Source organism: Gossypium arboreum, chromosome 2 (genome assembly GCF_025698485.1).
Source record: "Gossypium arboreum isolate Shixiya-1 chromosome 2, ASM2569848v2, whole genome shotgun sequence".
Taxonomy (NCBI): domain Eukaryota; kingdom Viridiplantae; phylum Streptophyta; class Magnoliopsida; order Malvales; family Malvaceae; genus Gossypium; species Gossypium arboreum.
The window spans coordinates 194,634-217,086 of NC_069071.1; the positions used below are offsets into that span (position 1 = coordinate 194,634).

The 22,453-nt window shown below is 33.3% G+C and overlaps 3 protein-coding genes, 1 long non-coding RNA gene and 1 pseudogene across 4 annotated transcripts; 4 read left to right on the plus strand and 1 right to left on the minus strand.

The window, feature by feature from the left end:
• The first annotated feature begins 3,150 nt into the window (after positions 1-3,150).
• On the plus strand, positions 3,151-4,743 carry LOC128283557 (uncharacterized). Its single transcript, XR_008273931.1, has 2 exons — positions 3,151-3,228; positions 4,545-4,743. It is a non-coding gene; the product is annotated as an uncharacterized LOC128283557 (long non-coding RNA).
• A 2,498-nt stretch (positions 4,744-7,241) lies between these two features.
• LOC108455235 (pentatricopeptide repeat-containing protein At2g17670) lies at positions 7,242-8,906 on the plus strand. Its single transcript, XM_017753822.2, has one exon. It carries the CDS (start codon positions 7,409-7,411, stop codon positions 8,792-8,794), a length of 1,386 nt encoding a protein of 461 aa, XP_017609311.1. The 5' UTR covers positions 7,242-7,408; the 3' UTR covers positions 8,795-8,906.
• Positions 8,907-10,758: 1,852 nt separating this feature from the next.
• On the plus strand, positions 10,759-11,643 carry LOC108479700 (uncharacterized). Its single transcript, XM_017782441.1, has one exon. It carries the CDS (start codon positions 10,759-10,761, stop codon positions 11,641-11,643), a length of 885 nt encoding a protein of 294 aa, XP_017637930.1.
• Positions 11,644-13,698: 2,055 nt separating this feature from the next.
• On the plus strand, positions 13,699-17,085 carry LOC108487431 (uncharacterized; annotated as a pseudogene).
• An 837-nt stretch (positions 17,086-17,922) lies between these two features.
• On the minus strand, positions 17,923-21,547 carry LOC108467134 (protein S-acyltransferase 10). The gene is made up of 11 exons (XM_017767668.2): positions 21,160-21,547; positions 20,839-20,953; positions 20,574-20,648; positions 20,390-20,461; positions 20,137-20,274; positions 19,826-19,859; positions 19,165-19,274; positions 18,930-19,016; positions 18,708-18,791; positions 18,552-18,617; positions 17,923-18,399 (listed from the first exon to the last, which is right to left on the minus strand). Exons 1-11 carry the CDS (start codon positions 21,245-21,247, stop codon positions 18,225-18,227), a joined length of 1,044 nt encoding a protein of 347 aa, XP_017623157.1. The 5' UTR covers positions 21,248-21,547; the 3' UTR covers positions 17,923-18,224.
• Positions 21,548-22,453: the final 906 nt, after the last annotated feature.

Genomic DNA, 22,453 nt, shown 5'->3' on the forward strand with positions numbered 1-22,453 from the left:
CTATTAAAGAACCAAAAGATTCTTGAATTCAAGGATTTATCTTGTGTCGCTTGTTCTCAAGGAAAATTGATTATTAGACCATCACCAGCTAAAGTTGGGATTGAATCTCCAACATTTCTGGAACGTATTCAAGGTGATATATGTGGGCTCATTCATCCACCATGTGGACCATTCAGATATTTTATGGTATTAATAGATACATCTAGTAGGTGGTCACATGTATGCTTATTATCGACTCGCAACCTGGCGTTTGCGAGACTACTTGCTCAAATAATTCGATTAAGAGCACAATTTCCAGATTATGCAATCAAAACTATTCCTCTTAATAATGCTGGTGAGTTTACATCCCAAGCTTTTAATGATTATTGTATGTCAATTGGGATAAAAGTTGAACATCCTGTAGCTCATGTTTATACACAAAATGGTTTAGTTGAATCATTTATCAAACGCCTCCAACTAATAGCTCGACCATTGCTTATGAGAACAAAACTCCCTGTTACAGCTTGGGGATATGCTATTTTGCATGCAACAGCACTTGTGCGCTTAAGGCCAACAAGTTATAATAAGTACTCCCCATTACAATTGGCTTTTGGTCAGGAGCCAAATATTTCCCATCTTAGAATTTTTGGATGTGCAGTATATGTTCCAATTGCTCCACCACAACGTACAAAGATGGGTCCTCAAAGGAGGTTGGGAATATATGTTGGTTATGAATCTTCTTCTATAATTAAATATGTTAAACCATTAATTGGAGATTTATTTACTGTACGATTTATTGATTGTAATTTTAATGAGACAATATTCCCAACATTTGGGGGAGAGCAAATACAACTAGTCAAAGAAATTACATGGAATGGATCATCATTATCTCAATTAGATCCTCGTACAAGTCAATGTGAACAAGAAGTTCAAAGAATTATACATTTGCAAAACATTGCCAATCAACTGCCAGATTCATTTACTGACCTAAAGAGAATTACAAAATCTCACATACCAGCTGAAAATGCTCCAATACGAATTGATATCCCAATAAGGCAAATTGTTAGTGCAAAAGAAAGTAATCCACGCCTGAATCATGGAAGGCCAATCGGTTCTAAAGATAAAAATCCTCGTAAAAGGAAAGGATCAATTATTCAAGATGGTAATATTGTGGAGGCAAGTGCCCCAGAAGAGGCCAAAGATATAACTAATCAAAAAACCCCAGAAGAGGTTCAGGTACCTGAAAATGGTGATAACGAAGAAATCTCAATAAGTTATGTTACTTCAGGAAAAAGATGGAACCGAAAAAATATAGTTGCCGACAACAATTTTGCTTATAATGTTGCTATTGAAATAGCAAAAGAAAATGAGGATCCTGAGCCTAAATCTATTGAGGAATGTAAAAATAGAAAAGATTGGCCAAAATGGAAAGACGCAATTCAAGCAGAATTAAATTCACTTTCTAAACGTGAGGTTTTTAGACCTATAGTTCAAACACCTAAATATGTAAAGTCGGTAGGATATAAATGGATATTTGTGCGAAAACGAAATGAGAAAAATGAAGTTGTAACATATAAATCACAACTTGTAGCACAAGGATTTTCACAAAGGCTCGGCATTGATTATGAAGAGACATATTCTTCTGTGGTGGATGCAATTACGTTTAGATACCTTATTAGTTTGGCAGTACGTGAAAAACCTGACATGTGTCTAATGGATGTTGTTACAGCCTATTTGTGTAGTACACTTGATAGTGAAATTTATATGAAAATCCTAGAAGGATTTAAAATCCCTGAAGGATATAGAGTTTCCTGGGAAAATTGCTCAATCAGATTAAAGAAAAGTTTATATGGATTAAAACAATCTGGGCGTATGTGGTACAATATTCTTAGTGAATATTTGTTAAGGGAAGGTTATAGAAACGATCCAATCTGCCCATGTGTTTTTATAAAAAGGTCTGAATCAAACTTTGTGATAATTGCTATTTATGTTGATGATCTAAATATTATTGGAACTCCTGAAGAGCTTCAAAATGCAATAAATTATTTAAAGAAAGAATTTGAGATGAAAGATCTCGGAAAAACAAAATTTTGTCTTGGCCTGCAGATCGAGCATTTAAAAGATGGAATTCATGTCCATCAGTCAACTTATACGAAAAAGATCTTAAATAAATTTTATATGGATAAAGCACATCCATTGAGGACCCCGATGGTTGTACGATCGTTAGATGTGAATAAAGATCAATTTCGTCCATGTGAGAATGATGAAGAGTTTCTTGGTCATGAAGTACCATATCTAAGTGCCATAGGAGCATTGATGTATCTTGCAAATAACACAAGATCTGATATAGCTTTTGCTATAAACTTGTTAGCAAGATTTAGTTCTTCTCCAACACGTAGATATTGGAATGGAATTAAACATGTATTTAGATATCTTAGAGGGACCATTGATATGGGGTTATTTTATTCAAATAATTCAAAATCCCTATTAGTTGGTTATGCTGATGCTGGATATTTATCGAATCCACATAAAGGTCGATCTCAAACGGGATATTTATTTACATGTGGAGGTACTGCCATATCATGGTGTTCGACAAAGCAAACATTAGCTGTTGCCTCTTCAAATCATGCTGAAATAATTGCAATGCATGAGGCAAGCCGAGAGTGTGTTTGGCTAAGGTTATTAACCCAACATATCCAGAAGATATGTAATTTGCCTTTACAGGAAAATATGCCAACTATCTTATACGAAGATAATGCAGCATGTATAGCTCAATTAAAAGGTGGTTGTAATATCTCGAATTAGGGCCTAATCAGAATAGTGGTTTCGTGACCATAAATCCGATATAGAAATAATTATTTTATAATTATTTTGAGGTTTATGATATGATTGCATGATTGTGTGAAAATTTCGTGATGAAATTCTATGCCTAAAGTGCTTAAATTGAAAGTAGGGACTAAATCGAATAAGTTGCAAAACTTGCATTCTAGAAGTTTTTAGTATGAAATTGTTTTGGAATATTAATGAGGAGGTCTTAAATAGAAATTTGACCAATTTTAAGTTCATGGACAAAATTAGGACATGGAAGGAATTTTTGGAAAGTTTAGTAGTAAGGGTATTTTGGTCATTTAGTTATTAAAATGAATTAAAAACAAAATTAAAAGCCAATTTTTGTCCATCTTCTTCATTAGGCCGAAATTTCAAGGGTTCTCCATAGCTGGGGTTTGTTTCAAGCTTCCAAGCTCCATAGTAAGTGATTCCAAGCCCCGTTTTAATGATTTTTATGTTTTGAGATCCGTAACTCGATAAAGTTTATGTTAGCAATAATTTAACCTAGGGTTTATATTTGGAAAAATACCCATAGGTGAAATTTGTGTATTTTGATGTTTTATGATAGAATATGAAGTTTTAAATTATGTTAGACAACTTGTACTACTCGATTTTAAGCAAAAACGAGTAAAAGGGCTTAATCGATAAAAATACCTAATAGTCACAAGTACATGTTAGAGTGAGAATTTGATGTTGCCATAGAAGAGAAAAGTGACCAGCATGTTGTAAAACATAAGAATAAGGAATAAAGTTTAATCCGAGCCTAGGGGCAAAAATGTAAATATGCAAAAGTTTAGGGTAAAATTGTAATTTTGCCAAAATTTGAGTTAAGGATTAATTTGATAATGTGAGTATTAAATAAGCTAAATGTGTTATTTTAGATCAAGAAAGACGTGAAATCGACCTCAATCGAGGAAAAGAAAAGATTGTGGACTAAATTGCAAAATCTTTGTATTTTGGTACCAAGCTAAGTTCATGTGTAAATAATGTAGCATAATTGTTATTTTTAAGTTATTGATATTAATTATGTGTTATGCTGAATTTTATTATGAAATGTATGCTTTGTGGTTAATTTCAAATAATATGTAAATTATGTGAACTACTTGTTAAATATAATTGTTACGAGTATTGATTTGGCATTCTACGGAAGACGGCAAGGATAAGTGTTCGAGGAAAAAGCCCGTTTGAACCTTAGGAATAGATTAGGATACAAGTGACATGTCACTAGGATGGTTGAGCATCCGAACTCGTTGAGTTGAGTCCGAGTTCACTTATGGATGCGAATGTCCGAACTCGTTGAGTTGAGTCCGAGTTCACTTACGGATGCGAACGCCCGAGCTCGTTGAGTTGAGTCCGAGTTCGCTTATGGGCGGGTTACATGATTGCTTGATTGAATATGTGGCACTTATATGCAAATTATCCATGTATCCGAATTATATTCCGATGTGTTCAACGGGTAAAGTTCTACTCAATGGAGGAATATTCGAGATGTAAAGAGAAGTATTGGTGAGTGATGTGAAATGGTTATTTTGGACAGGTATCTATTTAACCCTCGGGTTGAGTATTGATACAACCACTATAAGGTAATAAGATGATGAAAAATGATCAGAAATGTGATATGTGTTTTAGTGATGTATGCTAATGTTGATTGGTATAACTGTTTGTTATGTTACTTATTATTTGCATATGAACTTACTAAGCATTTATGCTTACTCCCTCCTTCTTACTCATTGTAGTTTTGGACAAGCCAGCTCAGGAGTCGGGATAGGTCGAAGGCTCAGTCACACTATCCGGAAGACTTTTGGTAAATGGCTTGTAAATTTAAGTATGGCATGTATAGCAATATACCTATTTTGTGTAAATGATCTTATGGTATGGTTGTGGAATGGTTGAGGAAATGCTTGATCATGATAAATTATGAAAATGGTTAGTGTAGATTATGTTTGATGTTAAGGAAAACTATTAAGATACTTAGTGCATAAAAACTCATAAAAAGGATGAAATTTGCCATAAACAGAATAATGCAGCAACACTGACGCGAGTTTGAAAATTTACTAAAAATCATAGCAATTGAATTTGGTGATGGACTACATATCAAATTGAAGCTTATTATGTCTAGTTTCACATGAAACAAATGAAACAGGTAAAGGAATTATATGTTAGAAGATATTTGAATTTTATTGAAACAGGGTCATAGTAGTTTTTGAATCCCCTGTTCCAACTTTAGAAATTCATCATAAATTATAAAGATATAATTAGGTGGTATATTTTATATCCTAAGAATCCTTATTGAGTCTAGTTTTAGTAGAAACAAATCTCATAGTCATACGAATTTTGTACAGAGAGAAATGTGGTTCGTAGTAAACAGAGGTCAGACCAGTCAAGTCCTGAAACAGGGGTAACTTTAACTAATAAACTGTACTAATTGGCCCAACCAAAAATTCTAGAAAAAAATTAGTAGATAGGTATATGAGTCTAGATTCAGGGAAAATTTACGGATCTTGATTTTGAGTTTCGTAACTCGAGATATGATTTTTCTTGTGACTGTGACGCAAGTAGCTTAAAAGCTGTGAATGTAGAAACAATAATCCAAAGTTCTAAAAATGTTAAACTAGGCTTAGTAACACCTCATACTCGACTCCGGCGATAGTCTCGGGCGTGGGGGCGTTACAGTGGTTATATCAAAGGTGACAGAACAAAACATATTTCACCAAAATTATTCTTCACTCGTGATCTTGAGAAGAAAGGTGACATAGAAGTTCAATAAATTCGTTCTAGTGATAATTTAACAGATCTTTTTACCAAGGCATTGCCAACTTCAACATTTGAAAGACTACGAAACAAGATTGGAATGCGTCGACTCAAAGATATAATGTTATGTCGCCATTAGGGGGAGTCTAAAACATGTTGTACTCTTTTCCTTTAACCAAGGTTTTGTCCCACTGGGTTTTCCTGTTGAAGGTTTTTAACGAGGCAACTTGTAATAGGAGATTCTGTACTCTTTTCCTTCATTAGGTTTTTATCCCGCAGGGTTTTTCCTAATAAAGGTTTTAATGAGGCACATTCTTATTTAAAAGACATCCAAGGGGGAGTGTTGTAAATTAAATGGATGTCATAACCCCTTTAAGCATATTAAAGTAATGAGATAAAACTCTTTACTTAATTTATAATCAAGAGATTATTAAATAGAGTAATTAAGAAACTTTAATTCATTAAATGTAATACCTTTATCAATTGAATGTAAATGAACTTATAAATAGCACATTGTAAGTGAAAATAAAATAATGAAATTCTCTCGTATTTTCATCCTCTTTTATTTATTGTTTTATTAATTTTCTATAACATGTTCGAATTTTCCTTATTTTTTCATTGCATATTGTTATTTTATTATTTTTAGAAATAAAGAGTCACTATCGAAGAGAAATAATTCACGTGGATTTTATTTATTTATTTGGAGTATGAGAGAGGTAATTATGGGTTAGGTCGAGTCTTAATAAAATTTTGTTTAAATTTAGTCTAGATAAAAATATTAAAATCTGAGTTTGGTTCGACCCGTTTATATTAATTTTTATATTATTATTTTATATAAAAATTTAAAAATATAATACATTAAAAACATTAAAATAAATATTTCTCAACAAATTGAAAATAAATTAAAAATTATTTATATTTAAATAACACTAAAATATGTACAACTTAGCAAGCAAATATCTCTAAAATAGTAGCAAAATTAATAATAAAATAAGAGTTATACAATATCTAAATAATAACAACAAAATAGTAATAATATAATAATGAAATGACACCAAAATAGCAGCAAAAAGCAGCATGTTCTTTTCTTCTTCTTTTTTTTTACAAATTCGAGTTAGGCTAAGCCCGGGCCAAAAAAAGCTTACCCGAGGCTTGACTCATTTAGAAAACGGGTCTCATTTGATCCATCAACCTAGATTTTAAGTTATACAATATCTCAATTTATTGTTTAGATTTTAAGTTAGTCCTCAAACTTTAAAGTGTTCTGATTGCACATCAAAGTATCAGTTAGGACTTCTGTCAACCTAGCCATTAATTTTGTATCAATCACACGGACAATTTGGATCTAGCCTGTTAAAACAAATATATGTCCCTCCTAAATTTTAGTGACGTTATTTCTTAACACATCAAATCCAAATTGTCTATATAGTAAATATACATATATTTAAAATTTGATCCATGTATTTTAAATATACTCAACATAATATCTGAGTTGGCATTTAGCGCTAACTAGATTGATGGGAAGGATATGATTGATACGACATTTATACTTGTAGGATTCAATTAAAACGTTTTAGGGACCAGTTGAAATCTGGGCATAATTTGAGGGTCTCTGGAAAAATTAACCAAAATAAATAAAAGTTTGCTTTATAATTGAACCCTGAAATGAAATCCTTTCCGCAGATATAAAACACAATTGGGCCCTAAAATGAAATTGGATTTAAACATTACGAAACCCAGTGCACTGCGCTTCATATTCATTTTCTTCTTCCTCCTTTCGGCTTTTAATCTTAAAAACTCTGCAAAACCCTAATTCACCAAAACCCACTCGAAGAAGAAGAAAAAAAATATGGGGAAAATCCCACCTTCGTTTCGTCCAGCAATATCAAATTCCCTCACTAGAAAGCTCCCTTTAGAGCCCCCAACCTCAATCCCCCATCAGTCTCCCGAGAAAACCACGAAGAAAAAACCACCCCAACATCCTAAGAAACCCCAAGCTTCCGGCAAAGCCGAAGCCTTATTCAAATCTCCAGACCTTTCTTCCGCCAAGAAAGTCTTCAATTACATCGTTGCCACAACGAAATCTTCACCCGATCTTCGTTTCCACAACACGCTCTTACAATCCTACGCTTCAATCTCCACCCTCAATGATTCAATTTCCCTTCTTCACCACATGATCAAAACCCAACCTTCGTTTTCACCTGACCGATCAACTTACCACGTCTTGCTCTCACAATCTTGCAAAGCACCGGATTCCTCCCTCTCCGCCGTTAACCAAATCCTCAACCTAATGGTCAATAACGGGCTAAAACCTAATCAGGTCACCACCGATATTGCTATCCGGTCGCTTTGTGAAGTTGGGCGTATTGATCATGCTGTTGAATTGGTAAAAGAACTTTCTTTAAAACAATCTCCGCCTGATAATTATACGTTCAATTTGCTTGTTAAGAATTTATGCAAGTGTAGAACTTTAAGTACGGTTTACAGTTTTATTGATGATATGAAGAGTTCTTTTGGTATAAAACCTGATCTTGTTACTTATACTATATTGATTGATAATGTTTGTAATTCAAAGAATTTACGTGAGGCAATGAGATTGGTTGGTGTGCTTAATGATTCAGGGTTTAAACCAGATTGTTTTGTTTATAATACTATTATGAAAGGGTATTGTATGTTGAGTAAAGGGAGTGAAGCAATAGAGGTTTATAAGAAAATGAAAGAAGAAGGCATCGAACCCGATCTCGTGACATATAACACTTTGATTTTCGGGTTATCTAAATCCGGGAGAGTAAAAGAAGCTAAGAAGTATTTAGATATTTTAGTCGAATCGGGTCATTTCCCGGATGCTGTTACATACACTTCACTGATGAATGGTATGTGTAGAGAAGGGAATGCATTAGGTGCAATGGTTTTGTTGGAGGAGATGGAAAGAAAGGGCTGTACACCGAATTCATGCACTTACAATACGCTGCTTCAAGGGTTATGCAAGTGTAGATTGATGGAGAAAGGAATGGACTTGTATGAGGCAATGAAATCTGCTGGGATGAAGCTCGAGACTGCTTCGTATGCTACTCTTGTGAGAGCGCTTTGTCGTGAAGGCAGGGTTGCAGAGGCATACGAAGTGTTTGATTATGCCGTTGAGAGTAAGAGTTTAACTGATGTTGCTGCTTACTCAACATTAGAGGTTACCCTTAAGTGGCTAAAGAAAGCTAGAGAACAAGGGCTAGCTGTTTGACTGGTATCGCCTTTATTTGTATATCAGTCTCTCAAATTGTAGTTCTTGTTGATCATTACAATTTTGATGCCTATTTTATGAATAAAATGAGCCTATTTTTTATATGGCAAAATTAGCTTGTGACTTCATAGGGTAAATACTTATTTTGGTATCTGAACTTGTCTTCAAGGTTCATTTTGGTACCTAATCTTTTTTTTTTGGGTCCAATTAGGTACCTAAACTTGGCCTCAAGGTTCAATTTGATACTTAAACTTGGTCCAAGTAGGTACCTGAACTTGGCTTTATAGTTCAGATATGCCATTTGAACCAAGCAGCCAGGTTGAACCCAAAAAAAAAAAAAAAAAAAGTTTAGGTACTAAATTGAACCTTGAAGCCAAGTTCAAGTCTAAAAAATGCATATTTACTCGACATCATAATATCTATCACTGCAAGTGCATTGTTGTTTGTATGGTTCACCATTTGTCAAAGTAGGTCCTGTTTTTATTCACCATTTTGTCTAATTTCATGGTTCATAGGCATGGAAACATGTAATTCATCTTCTTCCATGTTATTCATGCTGTGTTCCTTCAATGGGAGGATGAATATATATATATATATATGCTTTTGTCATATTATTTGATCGTATGAACCAGGATCATGCATTAACAAGCAATTATAATGTTCTATATTTTGTTAAGCCCGTACGTATTGCTAGGTACATTTATTTGTAATCTTTGACCAATAAAACATACTGACAAAATTGAAGACCAAAAAAGTAAAAAAGAGAGAATATAATTAGACATCTGTGGATTTGGTAATCTTCAGGCACATGGGGAGTTTGTGCCTTGTTGTGGTATATGTTGGCCATACATTTAAGGTTGTTCACCTACATCAAAATGTACACTAGATTGATGTTCTATGCTATTGAACATTTTACAGGGAAGACGAGATTTTGCTTAAATAAATTATTGAACCGGGGGGCAGTACAATGCATTTGGTAACTAATGTGGCATTAATTTATGGCTAGGATACGGGAAGTAAAGGGGGACAAGGAGAATAACGGCCTTTCCCTTGGCCATGAATCGAGCATGTGATTTATTCTATTTAAATTTGTTTCTTCTTTCAAGTTAAATGGAGGATGTGCTTCATGGTTAATTGTAAATAATTTTGATTGATATAATCATTGTACATATTTTATCTAGTTTTATTATATATAAGCTGAAGTTTTTATATATTCCTTTTGATTTTTTTATTTTCCATTTATTTTTTGAATCAAGACTAAATAGATAGAGTATATAAACATTGAGAGCTTAATTTATTGTTATACCAATCAAAGTCATGTATAATTGACAGAAAACATAAATACCGTAATTAAATGTCTGTAGTCGATCACTTTTAAAATGGATTCGATTTTTTGAAGAGGGACCAAATTGGTCAAAATCAAAACTTAGAGGTATTTTTTCAAAATAAATAAAAACTAGTGTCTTCTTCAACAAGCAGTCTCTGTTTCACCTTAACAACCTACAAGTTGAGTAGCCTTCAAATTTCATTGCACGTCTAGTGCCGCTCTAGATTCTTTTGCCTTACGGAATCACCTCCCACAATTCCTCCTGTTTCTTATTCTAATATAAATCCCGTATCGTTTGCCAGCCTTGAATGTTCTTAAACTAATTTTAAAGGACCATAAACAAAACTCTGGTCGGAAAACAAGGCTAATATCACACTAATGATTGAACAGGCAATACAACAAACGGTTCACACCCCTTGTACCACTTGTTTACATTACAATCACTTGAAACTTAACATTAAAATAAAACATAAATGGTTACAGGTTGTAGGCTACATATGCTACAAGGATCTTCTAATTGCAGGCTAATCCCTGTCTCCATCACATGGCCAATGATTAGACTTTGGCCACATATTATTTCTTTATAAATATATAGAAGAATCATGTGTGTTTAGAGCACCTTCTCCTGTGAAAAAACATGGCAAACTTGTCTGTAATTCATGGTGTGAATGTTCCTGTTAGATCCATTAGTTTGCCATCCAGGTTGCAGCTTAATTCGATCGAAACTGAGCTGAATGAGCTTAAAACGTTCGGTGTATTGCCGGGTTTACAACCAAGTCACGGCAGTGGCGAGACGGGTTTCACTAGGCTTGCAAAGTTGTATACCAACATTGTGGAAATCATTCAATCTCCACTCACTCACAAAGCACTTCACCATCAGCAAAACGTGGTAAAACTGATAGAGGAAGCACTCGACGACTCGGTCGGACTACTAGATGCATGTAGCACCGCCAAAGACTTAATTACGACGATGAAACAACAAGTACAAGACCTTCAATCAGCTTTACGTCGGAAAGGCCGTGATTCGAGTATCGGAACCGATATCCTTGCTTATATCAACTTCAGAAAGAAATTCAAAAAGAGCATTGGTAAAAGCCTTAGAGCACTAAAGAGATTAGAATGCAACAATGTCAATGGTACAGCATTTCATTGCCATGTAGTAAAGCTGTTGAACTCATTGAAACAGTCCAATGCTGTTACGATATCGATGTTCGAGTCGATGTTGTCGTTTCTTTCGATGCCGGTAATGAAAACGAAGGCTGGTGGTTGGTCTTTGATTTCGAAATTGATATCGGATGGTAAAAATCAAAAGGGTTTTAATGAAGTGGGGATTGTGGACTTTACTTTGTATAGACTCCATGGACGAGTTCGAAAAAACAATGCGAAGATCGATACACAGGTAGAATTAAGGAGATTAGAGACACTTTGTGCAACTATTGAAGGTCTTGAAGATGGTTTAGATATCTTGTTTAGATGTTTAATTAAAATTAGAGTTTCTTTACTTAACATACTTACACCTTGAAGATTACTATTGTATTTCATTGTTCATGGCATCTATAGTGTACATGTTCATGAACTAGATTTTGTAAGAGAATTGTATAAAGTAAATCCACACAAGCAATCCATGTATGTATGTATGTATGTATGCATGCATGCATGCATGGAAAATGATGTGAAAATCATTGTGGATTCTCCATGGTTACAAAATCATGCTAATTAATGAGATTTTTTTTTACAAATATTTTGGTAAACACATTTAAAAAACAATATATTTTTATTCATTTTTTGAATTTAGGTCGGGTTTGGATGGGTTGATTAGTGAATTTAGGGTTTGACTTTTATTCATTTTATATTTTTTTAAATTTTAATTTTTTGTATTTGGGCTTTGGGTTTATTGATTAGTGGATTTAAGGTTTGGCTTTTTTTATTTGAGTCAAGAATTTTGGCCCCAAAACATTAAAGACCAAATTTATTGTTTTGTTTTATTGATTTAACATGTTTTCAATATGTAGTTCAATCGCAATTCAAAATAGTTTATAGTTCAATTGATCTAATTTCTCTCTCCAAATCAATGCCCCAATTGATCTGATCTGATTTAAATAATCATGGTTTCCACTCTTCAATAGTTTCAATAGGTGCTTTTAGTGTCACAAGCCACGAATCAAAGCCTGTGGCGAATGCACATAGAACCTCCCATAAAGGTCAATCGGTTAAATGAGACTTATTCGACCCACTTGAATTGACCATATTCATGAAACATATAAGATGAGACACTCCAGTAGAACTAGAGTTACCAACATAATTATTGTAAATTTTAAGAAATAAAGATGTATATAGTTCAAATCCTTTAGAACTCTTATCTTGTAGATAAAACTAATCTTAACCGTCGATGTAATTCGATTTGAACCGTTGGATCAAGAAGAGCTCAACTATAACTAAAGGCCTTCCCCATCATTTGTAATCATCAATTATATTCTATTCTTGAGTTAACAAATATATTACTTTCATTACTCGTTTTCTCTTTCGAATTTGCTTCCGTTTTGTTTTGGTACTTTAGATAATTTCTACGAAAATTCTCATTCTTCAATAGTAAAACTATCTTTAACGAATTTAAACACAAAAAAATTACTAAAACAGCACGATTTGCCAAATCAAAGTTGTCCCAAGACACTAGGCTTTGTCCTCTTTACCTTATCAACGTGACATACTACAACACTTAATTAACAACAACATTGACTGAGAATTAGTACTGTGATGGCTGTTTTTAATTGTCTACCATCTTAACTGAACATCAAAAAAGGGAAAAATCTTTATTATAATTTTCAAAGACTCAAGTCAAGAAGAAAACTATGAGGAAAAAAAAAAACCTTTCTCGCTAAGAAAAAACCCCATATGTCATGGTCAACAAAGTAACAAACTTTATAAAAATAAAAAAATAAAAAAAAACAACCAAAGTTACAAACTTTATTTTTTTAATCTTATCTTATCTTACCTATAATTAAAGTTACAAAATTGAAAGGTTTAGTCATACTATCTTTACTTGGTTACCATATTTGTATAGCACCTGTCCTTATAAGAGAGCAATACGTGTTGCCTCCAACATCTAAACAAGTTGATTCATATAAAAAGCACTCGTGCGTGTGACCAATTATTGCTATAATCAAAACTTATAGATTTATATAATTTTAATCTAACAGATCTGTATTGCAATCTCAAGAAATAATAATTTTGTGTTAGACAAACCAGGTAAGCCAATATATTTATATAGTGAGGCAGCTGAAGTTGAAAAAACTATGGTTTAGGGTTTTGGATAATGTGGCAGCTAAGGAGGCAAGACAGGTGATGACTCTTTGGGGTCTATGCATAACCAAACACACATATACGACAAAGTAACAACACAGCTCATTCGTATTTGATGTTCCAACCATATATTGGGATAAAAAGATGTTATAATATTTGAGCCATGCCGGTGAATGATGTGACAAGTTATCCGTATTACGAGGGGAATCCCGTTGTGGTTCACATGATGGTGACATTACCCATTATGTATCTATTTAAACCATATCAAGTTGAAGCTTTGAAAACAGATCAAAAAATGGCTACCAAATACCATGTTAGATCAATTAGCTTGCCTTCAAGGTCACATCCCACCACTCTTAGAATAGAAGATGAGCTCAAAAGGCTCAAAACATCGGAACCATCGGCTTTGTCGGCGACCGAGTCAATATCTGCAGGTCTTTCGGGACTGGGAGACTTGTATCAATGCCTGGATGAGCTTCTCAACATGTCTTCAACACAACAAGTACTGTCCATGTACCAACATGAGAAATGTATAGATGAGTTGTTGGATGGATATGTAAAGCTTTTGGACATTTGTGGTATTGCAAGGGATTACATGTTTCAAATCAAGGAACATGTTCATGCTCTTCAATCTGCACTTAGAAGAAGGAAAGGAGATTGAAGTATTGAAAATAGCATCTCTCAGTACACTCATTTGAGAAAAGAAATGAAGAAAAAAGCAAAGAAATTGATCATGGAATTGAAGCAAATGGACAATGACAACAACAACAACAAACTCGAAACGTCGTCATTGTTGGACCGTGATCATCATTTCTTCTCCGTGATTCGAGTTTTAAGACAAGTTAGTGTAATGAGTTCATCTTTGTTCCAATCCTTGTTCACCTATTTGTCAGCACCAGTTCCCTCAAGATGGTCTCTAGTGGCAAAATGGATGCATAAAGGTACAATATCATGCGAAGAGAAGCAAGACATTGTTAATAACGAACTCGAAAGCGTGGATGCCGCGATTTGTCGACGTATTTTCGATGTTCAAATCACACATAAAAGATTGATGGCTTTGGAGAGTAGCATCGAAGGCGTCGAGAACCGTCTCGAATGTGTTTTTAGGCACATAATTAAAGCAAGAGCCTCTCTTTTGAACATCATTTCACAATGAGTTATCTCTATAATGCCAAACCACTCAGGCATCCAAGTTTTAGTTGATCCAATTTCAATCCATGAATTTGTACATCATACAAAAATCTATATAGTTATAAATGAAATATAAATTTTTATTGATATTTTTCATGTTTATTTTAACGATTATATTTAAAATTCGTAATTAGCGCTTTTAAAAGATAAGATGTGATGATATATGCATTGGTCCACAAATTTTGGCTTTGACAGCTATGACAAAATCATGAACTAATTATATGTGCAAATCCAAATAGAATAATACTATTATAACAATGGATGCTCAATTATTTCACAAGAAACCTATAACCCTTTTTCTCTTTTTCTGTCATACACTTTTACTATATTCAAGTAAAGGGGTATTGGCATTGAGTGCAGTACCACCACGTGTCGAGAAAAGACATTAATTAACACGTGTCACAAGGATACTAGGATTTACAAGTTCTATATATGCTTTATGTTGATTACCTTTTACTCAAACTGTCCAAGGCTCTTTATTCTATAAGATATGGCATATCAGTTTAGATCATAAAACACTCACTGCCCTTTTCTCAAAAGAAAAAAAAATAAACCCTTTTAATAAAGTATAATATTGTAATTTATTTGGGTTTTTTTCGGAGTTAGAGGGAAAATTCCGGAAAAACCCCGAGTTAAAACCGAACATAAAACTCTTAATAGACTAAACTTAAAAGATTTGTGTCGAAAGAAAGTCGATCCCTCAACAAATATGTGTTTTTATTTCTAACAAGTTAGATATGTGAATGTAGTAGGATTCATGAACATATTATCTGTACAAAACATTATAATATATGAAGTAGAAGACTCATGTCTTACTCTGGCAAGTACCATCTAGCAAAGCCTGGTAGGGAACATAAAAAGATGAGGTACATCAATTATTTAAAAACCACCTTCCATTAAAATGCTTTTTAAGTAGCTTCGGAGTTTGGATGGATGGCCATATTTTTCCTTTAAAAATCAAGGTCGGCGCTTGATGGTGGTGATGGTGCATTATTAGATGATGGACAAATGCATAGGGGTATGCAAAAAAACAAAATCCAAAAGTCAGATACACCGTATCCAAATCAATAAACTCTGGGATTTTATTAAATATGACAAGTTTATCATTGTAAGTCATTCCTAATTCCCATATTATCTTCACATGCCTTCCACATTGGTACATGGACCTACTGTGATTACTTCCATCACCAAAGTTGGTATAAATATATGATAATGGATTATTGAACTTACCTTTCATCTTTGTTTGAGTCTTGAATGAAAAAGAGTGACAATGGCTGCTTTCTCCACGAAGTTAGCGAAAAAACACGGTCTCCGGTCCTTCAGCTTCCCTGCTAGCTCACATCCGAGCACACTTAGATTGGAAGAGGAGCTAAATAAGCGTCGGTCTCGGCACGGTGCTTCATCGTCCAACGGTGAAACACTTTGCACTGGTTTATTTGGTCTAGCAGAGTTGTATATATGCATAGAGGATCTTTTAAATTTGCCACTCACTCAACAAGCTTTAGCTCAACATCACAATGAACAATGGCAAAATGCATTGCTAGATTGTTCATTAAAGCAATTGGATCTATGCAGTAACACGAAGGATGCCGTTTCTTCAATGAAACAAAGTGTTCGAGAGCTTCAATCGGCTCTCCGACGAAGCAAAGCCGGAGAGCAAAGCATTGAAACCAATATTAATAGTTACATTACCACTAGGAAGATTATGAAAAAAGAAATTGCGAATTCACTTGCATCATTGAAGCAAATGGACAACATATTCGGAGATTTTCCTCGGTTAGAACAACACCATCATCTCGCCGCGGTCATTAGTTTGCTTCGAGAAGCAACCGTGATCACCGCTTCCGTTTTCCACGCCCTTCTTTCATTCCTTTCTCCTTCGTCGTTGAAACCAAAGTCTTCGAAATGGTCATTGGTTTCAAAGTTAGTCCAGAAGGGTTCGACAACATGCAAAGACGAGCGGGAAATGAATGAGTTAGACAGAACTGACATCGTGGTTAGCAACATATTACTGCAGAGCTCGAAAGAAGATTCCGAGGAAACGAAAATCGAATCCGCAATGGTAAATTTGGAATCTTTGGATGCTATTTTTGAAAATCTTGAAGATGGCTTAGAGTGTTTGTTTAGGAGCTTGCTTCATACTAGAGTTTCTTTCCTAAATATACTTTCTCATTAACAAAACATCATATATATATATATATATATCCTCCAATCTATTGAGATTTGAGAGGTGGATCAACAACATTGAAATGTATTCTTCACTTATGGGACAATATGTACAGTTCTTATTACTATTTAGGATGGATTTGTACATTTTGTGAGTTCCATTATTAATTCAAGCACTATTTTGTACTTTTATGCCAATCGATTTAATATATGTTGTGTGAAAAGTTTGATCCATTCAAACATATGCCAAATTTTGGATCACACTTTAGCTTCTGTACAAGAAAATAAAATATGCACTATTTCTCTTTAAGTTTTGTTTCTTCTCACCTAGTTATCTTTTTTATTATCAAAATATATTAATCTATTATTTTATCCCATTTTACTTGAAAATTTGTATGGACGATTTTATTGATTGATATCATATTTTGGGGTCAATTGAGATTAAATTAATAGTTTAGGTGTCACTTTTGATAATAAAAAAGTATAAATGTAAAATTGACCTCAAATTATACCAATTTTATCACTTAAGTACTTAAAAAATTTTTTTGTCAAGAATGGTATATAAACAATTAATTCCTTCTACTAGATGTCATAGATTTTTGTGTAAAATAAGACAAAATTAATAATTTAAGTATTAATTTTTACTAGTAAAATTTTAGATACTTAAATGGAAAAATAAATATAATTTAGACACAGGACCTGAACCCCATTTTAGTCCTTTTAAAATCCAGAGAGTTATAAATTTATATATAATAAAATTTCATCTTTGACTCAAATAATAAAATTGTGATTTAATCTTTCTTAAAATTATAAAGTATTAAGCTTGAAATTAAAAATTACATTTTAACTCTCTAGGAAATTTTGAATTTAATTGTGGATTTTGAGGTATAGGGACATTGGGGATTGGGATTGAGTGGGGTGCATTAGTTGCGCCTAGGGTTCCTGTTTATGCCTGAACCTGGTATTAAAGTGAGTTTCTTTAAACCTCGAGAATGTCAATAAGCACATGTATGTATGTATGTATGAGCAAAGAGTGTAAAAAGTTCGCTTTCTAATGTATAAGCCGCTCAGTAAGAGCACATGCTGTGAGACAGCATTGTACCACATGTTCTAAAGCTTATTTTCAACATTTGAACAACCAAGGTTCGGAAAATCCCAAACAATGCATTGAAAAATCTCATACTCCAATGGCTGTTTCTGTCATGTTTTTTTTTTTTTTTGTATGCTTATGGTTGACAAAAATTCCCAACTCCTTAAAACACAGCAAAACAAGACAAAAAAAGGAATCACAAACTAATCACAAGCAACTCAACCTCCAGCGAACCACGAGCAAACGATTCTGCACTCACGAACGAAATGATTGCTTCTAGACACACTCACTTTAAAAAAAATTTCGAGTTAAAATCACAGTTGTTTTTGGCTAAAATGATACACTATCCTAAAAAATCAGCAGCAACGACACGTTAAAATGTCTAAGCAAGTGTAAGGCCTTGCCTTTTCTTCAAGTTCTTGAGACGAGGGCAAAGGTTCCAAACTGTAAATACTGCTTCGAACACAGCAAAAGTTGTATAAATTCCTGCAAATTCCTTTACTAAAAGGATATACTCGTTCAGGAATCCGCCTGCATATGTAATGAAAATGAGCAATTATGTAAGCTGTGAACACATGGTCGATCGCTTAATAGCTATCTGTGGTGAAGAAAATGTCATATTAATGCGTTCTATCAAAATCCAATCATGATAAGTCTTTCAATCTTATGACATGGTATTGTACCTTAGATATGGGATACGCCTGCGCCTAACGAGTTCGTAAGTCGTCTGATTTGTCAGAACAAGATAACTGCACGAAAAATAAAGGTTAATAAACCAGTGTCCACGGTACATAACGTTAAAGCTAATCATCAATACCTGAAATGCAAACAAAAGTTACCTGTGAAAAAGCAGCAGCAATAGTAGAAAAATTATGGAAATCGACAAGGCGATCAATAGCAGAATCATAATGGCATCCTTCCACCTTTCAACAATATTTTTCAATGTCAAATTTTCAGATCTAGGTAAATACAAAAGATCCAAATGAAAAAATAAAAGCCAAACAATAGATATTTAACCACCCCATTGTCACACTATAGAGGTACTTTGTAATATAACATACCAAGGCCTCGAAATGTTGGCTTTCAGGTACATAATATACAAGATGCCAGTCCAAAGACACAATGCTGTCTCTTCACAAATATACCACCTGAATTTAAAAATTGTGACAGGAGAGACCGATGAGTTCCAAATTAGGAAACAATATTTAAATGATCGAATTTTAGCATGCATGCAAAATCAAAATGAACATATGTTGGACGTATTTATATACCATGTCAAATATGATATAGACTCACCAAAATTTGCAATGATTGTCCTGGCCAACACATGATCCGAGCCATACACAATGATGATCAAACTGAAGAACACATTTATCACAATCATGACAGTGCTTTGCTCGTGGAGGCTGCAGTTGTACACAAACAAACATAAGTAACAATCACAAGCTATCTAAGGTACTAATTGCACATTTAAGTAACATTGAAAAGGATAGCTGAATAAACACAAGCGGTTCTTCAGAGTTCTTACATTGAACATCCAATCAAAGCTACAATATGACTAAAGTTAACATGTTTTTTCCGAGTACACTGACCTCCATGCTCACTGACAAAGCTACAAATATTCACACATGCATCTTTTTAGTTCTAGACATTATACAAAGTCAACAATAAAGATCCTCTGTCTAGGTAAGCAACACATATAAACAGAGATAACCAAGAAGTCAGAGACGGCACCAAGGCCCCCTCCCTCCAAAGATGAAATTTTTTAGTTTAATCCCTTTAAAATTCTAAAATAACAAGCATATACAAAGATAAAATTGTCCTTTGACCCCTTTAAAATTTTATAATTTAATTTTGGTCCCCCAAGATAAATTTCTGGCTTCGTCCCTGCAAGAAGTGTTGATTCAAAGAAAATAAGTTTATTGCATGAAAGACGTAAAAAATTAAATATAGGTACCTGCTCAACATTACAATAGGAGCAAGTGCAAGACCTGCAAAATCCAAAAGAAAGTCAGTAGCTTTCTTGGTAGTTTGCATGACAAGACTCAGATTAAACTCAAGCTTATGGGGTTAAAACACGCAAAACATCAAAATTCATATGCCATATGTTTAGTAAATATAAAGGCAAACTTGTGTAAGATTTATAAAACGGAAGAGCAGCAAGTGATATACGACAGAAAGTACCGTGATTGCTTAACTTAGCTGGCACTTAGCGCCCATGCAGATCCATAAACATGAATTCACAAAGTCAATAGTGTTTTTACATACCTAATGGATGTTCCAGGGGGATACATGTCCATAACCAACTTTGTCCAAGACGAAGGATTACATCCTTGGAAATTTCTACCCGATTGACTCCCCTCTATGACAACATTCAAGCTTCCATTTTGGCTTGAAGCAGGCTGTCTTTGCTTAAACATTATAAGAACACGATAAATAGTAAGACTCCAAGCATAGACCCCACTTCTAAAGAAATGGAAGAGACAATGAATGGAACAATAAAAGAAAAGAAAATGCTTACTTTGAGGCCATTGACGACTTCTGATATATCACATTCGTCTCATTAACAGCCCTCATTACATCAACAACATAACTAAAAGCCGAAAAAAGGACATAAAAACATTAACAGTAAAAACACAATCAGTAATTTACACAGTTTCAAAACTTCGATGATCTATAGAGTAAAAAACCACATTGATATTTACCCAGGAGAAGAACTAGAAGTAATAAAGTATTGTACCAATGTAGCAAGAAGCAACAACAAATATAAAGCAGTGTACCTGAGAAAATGAAAAAAAAAAGAGGAAGAATTAAACACACATTAAAAGAAAGATGCTTTATTTATGGATGTTCTTATACAACTAAATTAATCAAAAAGAATCCAAATTTATAAACTTTCATTGAAAAAAAAAAAAAAGAAGGTAAAGCTAGTTGCAATGAATGAACTATGAAGTGTAATCGACTCATTACCAGGGTTCTTTTTTGGTTTTCTCAATTAAGTCGCCATCGAAAACAAAGAGAATGCCAACGAAAATCAGATGTAGCATCACTAATGTCACTTTCAAACCCCATGATGATCTTCGAGCTAAAGAACCCATAAAATTTTCCAAATTAATTATAATAAAAACCGCTAAAAAAACCCATGAAATTCGACAAAACCCAACAAAATGGAAAGCAAAATAAACTAAATTATCCACAACTCAACTGAATTATAAGAAACAAAACATACTTAAAAAAAAAAAAAAGCTTCTTGTTCTTGGTCATGAGATAAACATAAAAAGAAAATTGTACCAGGATCGGAGAGACAAGGGAAACAGTGAAAGAACCGGGCGAAAGCTCGATCGCGAAAGGACCGGCATATACCCATCACCGTCGTCATCAAACAAACCACCCAACACAACAAAATTTCCAATTTCAAAAATCAAATCATTAAACGACAAGATAAGTGTAAAAAAAAAAAAAGTCAATATTTTTTGGCCCTTTTTCAAGCAAGGCTTTCCCTTTTTTCTCTTCTTTCAATTTCGAAAGAAGAAAAAAAGTTAACAGCAGATATGAAATTTGTGAAACAAAAAAAAAAAAAATCAAACTCTTTTAACAAGAAATGGAAAAAACTCAGTTCGTGGAAGATTGCATTTTTTGCAGTTTTTATCATATTGAGAATAAGAATGTCAGCTGTCGGTTAGATAATGTAGGGTTTTTTTAATCAAAATAATAAAAAATTAATTAATAAATTATAATTAATTATGAAAATATAATTTTCTCAACGAAAAAAACAAATTTTATTGTAAAATACTCTATTTTCGTAATTAATTTACAATTTATCTTATTTTTATAATTATTTTTTAATATTATTTTGATAAAAAACCAATAAGTTGGTATTTTAATTTGCAGTGCAGACCCATTGTCATGTTTTTATTTGCAGGTTTCTATGAAAGTCATCTACTCCTTTGCTATTAATTATTGTTGGTCTAATGCTGGTTCTAGTCCCTTTACTATGATGAAAGTTGAGATTTAATCTCGTCATTTTAATTTATCATAGTTTGGTCCCTTTATTTTTATATCCTACAATCGGTAACACTATTAATTGTTGTCATTATAGTGATTACATGAATTTTTTTAATTGTCTTTTAGTTATACAATCAAAACCACATGAAAATCTAGTCTATCATGTTCAATTAATAATAAATTTACGTGTCAATTGAATGGTTAAGATTTTTTTTAAGAAAAGAATTTCACTTCATCACCTTAATGATAGCAACTAACAATTTTATCAATTGGGACATATAATAATGAAAAGTAGATAATCAATTCATGCCAAAGTAAATAGAAGGATTAAATTTTAATATAGTATAGGGACTAAAATCAAAATAAACCATTTTGTTGATTTCTTTGATTTCTTTGCTGTTGATCTTCCACCCAAACCCAATAAAAGTTTCATAAATTTCAATGGTTTAAAGATCCATTAGACTACAAAATTCATCCTCAAATTATACCATATTTTCCATTTACATATTTATTTATTTTTTGTAAAAATATACTTAAATTATTAATCTCATGTCATTTTACCCTTAATTTATTAATTTCA

Excerpts from the sequence above, each read along its gene's own strand:
- LOC108455235 (XM_017753822.2), top strand. The coding sequence starts at position 7,409 with ATGGGGAAAATCCCACCTTCGTTTCGTCCAGCAATATCAAATTCCCTC.
- LOC108479700 (XM_017782441.1), top strand. The coding sequence starts at position 10,759 with ATGGCAAACTTGTCTGTAATTCATGGTGTGAATGTTCCTGTTAGATCC.
- LOC108467134 (XM_017767668.2), bottom strand. The coding sequence starts at position 21,247 with ATGACGACGGTGATGGGTATATGCCGGTCCTTTCGCGATCGAGCTTTC. Across the intron at positions 20,275-20,389 it reads AAGTCGTCAATGGCCTCAAA|ACAGCCTGCTTCAAGCCAAA; the intron begins GTAAGCATTTTC and ends GTTTAAGCAAAG. Across the intron at positions 18,792-18,929 it reads GCCAACATTTCGAGGCCTTG|GTGGAAGGATGCCATTATGA; the intron begins GTATGTTATATT and ends TATTGTTGAAAG.